General features: G+C 35.5%; 1 protein-coding gene across 1 annotated transcript; it reads right to left on the bottom strand.

Annotated features, from left to right (window-relative positions):
* Nucleotides 1-276: 276 nt before the first annotated feature.
* LOC104884977 (23 kDa jasmonate-induced protein) lies at nucleotides 277-3,378 on the bottom strand. The gene is made up of 3 exons (XM_010669685.3): nucleotides 3,305-3,378; nucleotides 1,346-1,824; nucleotides 277-743 (listed from the first exon to the last, which is right to left on the bottom strand). The coding sequence occupies exons 2-3, from the start codon at nucleotides 1,802-1,804 to the stop codon at nucleotides 546-548; spliced, it is 657 nt and encodes a 218-aa protein (XP_010667987.3). The 5' UTR covers nucleotides 1,805-1,824; nucleotides 3,305-3,378; the 3' UTR covers nucleotides 277-545.
* Between the last annotated feature and the right edge of the window lie 3,774 nt (nucleotides 3,379-7,152).

The following is a 7,152-nucleotide window of genomic DNA, read 5'->3' as shown; positions in this document are numbered from 1 at the left end:
ACTAAACTTACATAAAAATAGGGGATTTTGTTAATAGATTTATATAGTCATCTTGTTATTATTCATGTTCTTGAATTGGGGTTTGTTGCATGAGAATAGGACATAACCTCCGATTTGAGTAATCCTCTTTCGCTTGAAAAAGTAATAAAGGACCTCTTAGATGACCCTTTTAATTCATTCTCTTTGGACTACTCTTTTTTTTCCTAATTATTTTCATGATTATTGAAATAATTGTTGATGTCATTTTGAGAGAAGATCAAGGCAAATATATAGCATTTTTCTTGCTTAAAGCATAGCACACATATTATTTATAAGGGAAAAAACAAAGCAATCCCAGCATATAGCTGGAAGTACAGACGGTAAAGTTGAAAAAAACAACATAATGAAAGAGGACCTTATTTAACCGAGCCTCAACGGCGTACTAAGCATCAAGTGCACTAGCATATGGTTTACAAGCGAATTGGTCCAAATATAATTTCACAAAGGATAATAGTAATAGTAAGATAATAAGTATCCACATCCACACAACAAGTGCATGGCATGTTTTACTTAGCTTCAGGCAGTGTCATGATTGCCTCGAATACTGGTTCTGCAGTATTGCCGATTGATGCGCATGTAAATCCTCCTCCTTCTTTTTCCTGATGAACCAAATTCCCCTTACTCAACTTGGTGTCAAGAGCTTGCCAAATTCCCTTGCTCTCTGGCTGCTCATAGTGTCCTGGTTCGCGAATTTCTACATACACCTACACCAACAATTTAATTATCTAATATGTTATCCATTTATTTAGTGGCAACACTTTGACTTTTGGACTACTTATGTACCTCAGAATATTTCTAAATGCATGCAACATTCAAAAGATTGCGATATTCTAATATTAACTTTGATCGCATTTCAAAGCTAATATATAATTAAAGACATTAATCGTCAAAATAGGGCATTTGCATGTGCGAAAGTCAACATGTTACATGTATTTTACTGATAATATTAATTTGTAGTTAAAGGGTGGAATTACTCTCAATACATATAAAAAAAAGCAAATTTATATAATTAGTTAGTATTGGTCGAAATACCCAATGTTGTTGGGTAGCTATGACCATTTGAACTCGTCAATAAAGTAACAAACTGATTTTATGAACTTTGATTATTGAATCACTTGTTTTCAAATTTTTGTTCTTGTTATGTCAATTTTTTTTTGCATAATAATCGTACATTAGAATTAGACTAATGGTTAAGTCACTGATAATGACACTTGAGGTTCTGGGGAGCGCTACATAAATAATAAACCGGCTTGACAATGTGTATTTTTTTACATATATATATGAGATTGAGAAATACGATTAATACCTGATTGTAACTGCCTTGAGTTGAGTTAGAAAACCCCATGAACCAGTGTTTTTCATTCCCTTGATTGTTGAGGGCAGAGTAAACAATGCCAGCTCTAGAATTTTTGTCCTGGTTGTAGTACTGGCCATGCAAGAAAACACCCCATTGCCCGTTCGCAACGATCATCGGGTACGCAGACTCACAAACACGACCCTTCCAATCACGAGCAATAACGAAAGTCATAGTTTCACCAGTTGCATTGTAAATCATACACATCGTGCTCACATCACCACTTCCAGCAAATCGAGTTTGCAACTTCTCTAAGAAGTTTCGAGCATCCATGGCCTTGCCTTCTGCATTCATCTTCTCGAGTGCGACCTTTGCCCGGTCTTTCTGGCTTATTGAGTTGCTGCCTTGGTATTCAGGCATTGCTCTCAGCGTTGCTACTGTGATTGGAGTTCCAAAGATGCTTGAACCCATTTCTTGTTGATTTTCCAAACCTGTGGAAAGTGTGTTTATAATCAATAAATATAAAAACTCTTGTTACATTTATATACTCCCTCCTGATGATTTTCAAATTTTCACAGTTTCTCTTTTTAAATATTTCTAGCTAGAATATGTTTTAAACACAAAAAAGTTCAATTAGGAACATCAAAAGACAACAGAAGAAGCATCAAATTAAAAGTATAATTTAAAGAATTTTGTATGGTACTCTCTTTGTTTCTTTGTTCTTCCTACTTTAAGTGTGTACATAAGCCAATGCACTTAATAAATATCTTCCATTACATATATTAATAAATATTATAACAATTGAATATTAATAAAGTATTCTCTAATACGAATCAAACAAGACCCACATGACTATTTTTTAATATATATTGAAAAGAATTTAGAAGATTATCTCTAATCTCTATTATATAAGCCAAGGGAGGAGGTGTAGTCTCCCCCTTTAAAAATGATTAGAATAACCACTAATAATTTAAAACAATGTTTTTTTTATAAAAAAATAAAAAACGAGAATCAATGTAATTTGCAATATAAAATAAGTCAAAAATGAAATGTGCAATCGTCATTAATCACTTGACAAAATAAATTAACACAATCAGTTCATGAAATTAATTAAAATCTTCAATAAAAGAAGTTAGTGATATATATATTCTGAAAACATAATAATTCGTATTTACAAAGTTCAACCAATACCGCTTTAACAATTATAATCATTAAAGAGCTATAATAAACCGCTGACAAGGAATTATTGAATCATCGACCAAATTTTTCAGTGACGGTATCAAACACTTAAAAAATTTTAAAAAGTAATTTCTAGAAAGCACCTCAATAATTGAAATTACTACCAAAACAATTTTAGATTGAAAAAACATGCTCATTCGTATATATAACTATATAAGGTTGTTGACGCACGCATCACGTACATATACGACTAGTTGTAAATAATGTCAAGATTCTAAGTAGGAAGAACAAAAAAACAGAGGGAGTATATAATAGAATGAGGTTTATTGGAACCAAAAAGGTATTAATGTAAATATACTTGTTTATAGGATACAAAGAAATGTCATAGATTGATGTTATGGAGTTATGCCTAGGAAAATAACTTGTAAAGATAGAGAATGGCTAAGAAAAGTTAGCTTGGTGCTTTCGTGAGGGTTGTCCAATCTAATTGGTTTGTCCTCACTTAGGCATGCGTTTAAGTTGTAAATGGTTTTGTTGCACAATATATTTTCACTGACTTAGCAAAAAAAAAAAATTAGTGATTTACAAAAATAATTACAGATATTCTATCAGCATAAATACACATGAGACAAATTGAAAAATATACTCATATTATCATATGCATTATTGAGGATCTTGGATGAAAATTTTCTAATAAGATATCTTTTGCAAGAAATAATATGAGATTACTAGACTTTTTTCCCATCAAGCGATATATAATATTATCATATATATTAGGAAAAGAGAGCTAACCTGATGAATGATGATTGACCAAGACTCCAAGAGAAAGGATGAAAAATATGTTAAAAGGGAGAGAAGTAGCTAAGTTGTAGTTATAGAAGGGTTTGATGCAAAGAAGGCATAGCATTCTAAGCCTATTTATAGAAGGGTTCCCCTCTTGTCAATATAATTGTGAATATGATAAACAATTATTTTTTTGAAACTGTGACGTGGTCATGATTGTGAAGGTTGAGTAGGGCTACCTCAGCTTCTCTCTATAGAGTACGAGACTGTTCTCCCCAACTTATTTTCAGTTCAGTTCAGTTCAGCTCCAATAAGTTCAGTTCAGTTCAGTTCAGCTCCACATTTAAATAAAATTAATTAATTAATTATATATAGGAATGGGATCTCGTGAAAACCATCTTTAAGCTGAAAACTAAAAATAGAGGATCTAAACCGTTAAAAACTCGCATGCGTTTAAAAGAAAATACTGAAGGGCTATGATTTAACCACGAGGATTGCTCCAGAACTTTCTTTTCTCAAGCGCGATTACTCCTCCCCTGTTAAACGCAACTTTATCTCTCTCCCCTCCCTGTCAAATGCGACTTTCTCACTATCGTTCAATCAATTGCTCGCAGCTACTCCGCTCACTTTTAAATCGATATCCGTTTCTCCTACGATTCGAAATTTTGGTAAGATCGATTGCTTATTTTTTAATATTAATTTCAAAGTCCAATTACTCATTATTAAACTTGTGAATTGCTAATTTTAGCTCAATTTTTCTCTAGTTGTTTGAAAAATTGTATGTGTTCGTATTTATTTTTGTTTTAATTGGCTAATTTCAGTTGAATCTTTGTGTTCTTTCGCTATACCTTATTTTTTTGATCTCGAGACTATGTTTTAGGTTTAATTTATTGTCATTTACAAGTTTTGATTCTTCTAATCTGTGTTAATCTCTAATTCAAAATCATGTGAAGCTTTTTCTAGCTTTAAAAGAGATAATTGTGTAGGTTTATATTAATATTTGTAAGATTACTAGTTTTGTTAAAAATTTTCGTTAAATATTTTTCGTCGGAGAAGGTGAATGTGATGACCGAATTTCAGACTGAGTTGAATCGTTTGGACAAAACGATGGTTTTCGCAACTTCTTCGACGTATAGGTGAGAGAGAATGTGAGCGATTTTCGGGCGTTTACCTCGCGCTAGTTCATGATCGTTGGCTAATTCTCCGGAAAGTTCATCGTCGGGTATTTGTTCGCCGACTACCATGAGAGTACTAGGGAGGAGTTCGTCGGAGGTGTTACTTGTCACAATCTGCTTTCGGTTACTAAACTCTATTTTATGAATTTGAATTCTTAGTTTTGGAAGAGAATAAGATCAAGTGTCAAGTTTTTGTAATTGGAAAACAAAATGGCACTAAAACTTTCGAGTAATAGTTGGAAGGGAAGTGTTGTTTTACGAAAATTAACCCTTGAAATATATATATTTACGTTAGATGTGGAAGAAGTTACTCTTATAGCATATAAAGTTACCCTAAAAGTGCTAAAAGTTACCCTTGAAATATATATAAAATTACCCTAAAATTGCTAAAAGTTACCCTAAAAATGGTAAAAGTTACCCTAAAAGTGGTAATAGTTACTCTTATAATAAAGAAAGTTATCCTTGAAATATATAGAACTAAAAGTGTTAAAAGTTACCCTAAAGGGGTTAAAAGTTACCCTTGTTTTCAGTTTTCAGATTAAGAGATATTTTCAGCGGATCCCTCCCCTATATATATATATATATTGTGGAAAGATGACATGAGAAATTGAGAATGCTCTTTAGATGAGAAAAGAGACTGAATCTCAACCACACGATTGGATTAGACTTACCACTTTATGCCTATCACCACAAATTATATTTATCTATCAAGCAGACCATCAACGTTTATGAAATAAGATTATTCAACTCAAGTTAATTAGTTTTTACCATTAAAGATTCACAACTGCAACCTAGCTGTCTGGATCATATTTGTTTTTTATTTTTTGCGAACTGTGATACAGAGAACATACTGTCTTCTTGATTAAGGTAGACTAATTTATAATTTCTGAAGATCAACTTATAAACAAACTTGATTGCAAATCACGACCTTAGACTATTCTAATATTGTTTGGACTCGCTTCATAAAAGAGTACTGATGGAAGGAATCAAGAAGGAAATTTCATGGTACGTATACAATAAAAATATGATTATTAGAAGACCAGAAACATATAGATATAGATTAATGATTTCTACCGTTACTAGGCTTCATAAAACTCATCATGATAATGTAAATATCAACCATCTTAATAGTTGGAGTCTTTCACATTGGTCTACTAAATTTTGGAATAAAATGCTATGTACGACTACATATATTGCAATAAGAATCAAGGTTCGAATAATTGGTTGAAAATCTTCCTTTTATTTCTATGACACGTAGGGGCGAGGCTATTGAGGGGCCTGATAGAATATTATGTAATATTCTTTGCTGTAAATAATATATTGTAATTATGTTAGTTAGGCTTAGTTAGGCAAGTCCCTAATTATCTCCTGATTTGTAGCCTTAGTGTCTATATGATTGGTACGTTTCGTGAATAATCTGTTAAGGAAAACTTTTATGGTATCAGTTCCTTGATCCTAGGGCCGATTCTCTCTTCTTCCTTTCTCTATTCCGCTGCTCACTCGGCCGTGAACCTCACCGGCGCCGGTGCTGCCCCCCCTTCTCCGTCGGCCATTTTTTTTCCGCAGCCATGGCTGCCGAAAAATCCTCTTTTCACCCCGCCCTAGTGGTTTCGAATATTCGCAACCACATCTCCATCACTCTTACTACGGAGAATGTTCAATACTCTACATGGGCGGAATTATTTAAAATTCATGCTCGCTCTCACAAAGTTCTTCATCATATTATTCCACCGGAAAAAGGGAAGGAGAAGGTTCCCTCTACGGATGATGAAAAAGAATTATGGTCTACTCTTGATGCAACGGTTCTTCAATGGATCTATGCGACCATATCCGATGATCTCTTACACACTATCATTGAACCCGATTCTACAGCTACGGCGGCTTGGGATCGTTTGCGTGATATTTTTCAGGACAATAAGAATTCTCGTGCCGTTACTCTTGAACAAGAATTCTCTAATACACATATGGAGGATTTTCCTAATGCCTCTGCGTATTGTCAACATCTTAAGACTTTGTCGGATCAACTGAAAAACGTGGGAGCCCCGGTAAGTAACAACCGTCTTGTTCTTCAATTGGTTTCCGGCCTTACGGATTCCTATAATCAAATTGCAACTCTTATTCGCCAAAGTGACCCACTACCCCCCTTTTATCAAGCCCGATCTATGCTCACGCTTGAAGAAGCGGGTCTTGCCAAGAAGGCCGGCACGGGTGTTGTTTTGGTTGCTCGTGAACCGGATGAGGTGGCTCCGGATTTACCTTCCTCTCGGGTCCCCTCTCATGGTGGCCAAAATTCAAATAGAAAACGGGGACAAAATCATGCAAAAAATCGCAATTCCGGTGGTCAGGATGGCCATACCGGCGGTCGTGGTGGCCGGAACTTCGGCAGTGGTGGTGGCCGGTCCGGCGGTGGTGGCCGTGGTCAGGCTGGGCCGTCGGCGGGTTGGCAGCAGCAGCCGCGACCTCCTGCTGGGCAGGCGTGGCAGTGGGGTTGGGGCCAAGGACCTTGGGCCTTACCTCCTTCCCCATACCCCACTCTCCCTTGGGCCAGACCTGCTGCTCCTTTTCCTTATGGGGCACCAGGTGTTTTGGGCTCAAAACCGGGCCAGCAGCAGCCACAACAGGCCTATGTAGCTGCCACAGCTTCCCCTTCTTCAACTTCTTGCCCGACAGACATTGATTCTG

The sequence above is a fragment of the Beta vulgaris genome, chromosome 8 (genome assembly GCF_026745355.1).
Source record: "Beta vulgaris subsp. vulgaris cultivar EL10 chromosome 8, EL10.2, whole genome shotgun sequence".
NCBI lineage: Eukaryota > Viridiplantae > Streptophyta > Magnoliopsida > Caryophyllales > Amaranthaceae > Beta > Beta vulgaris.
This window is presented reverse-complemented; position numbering and strand designations above follow the sequence as displayed.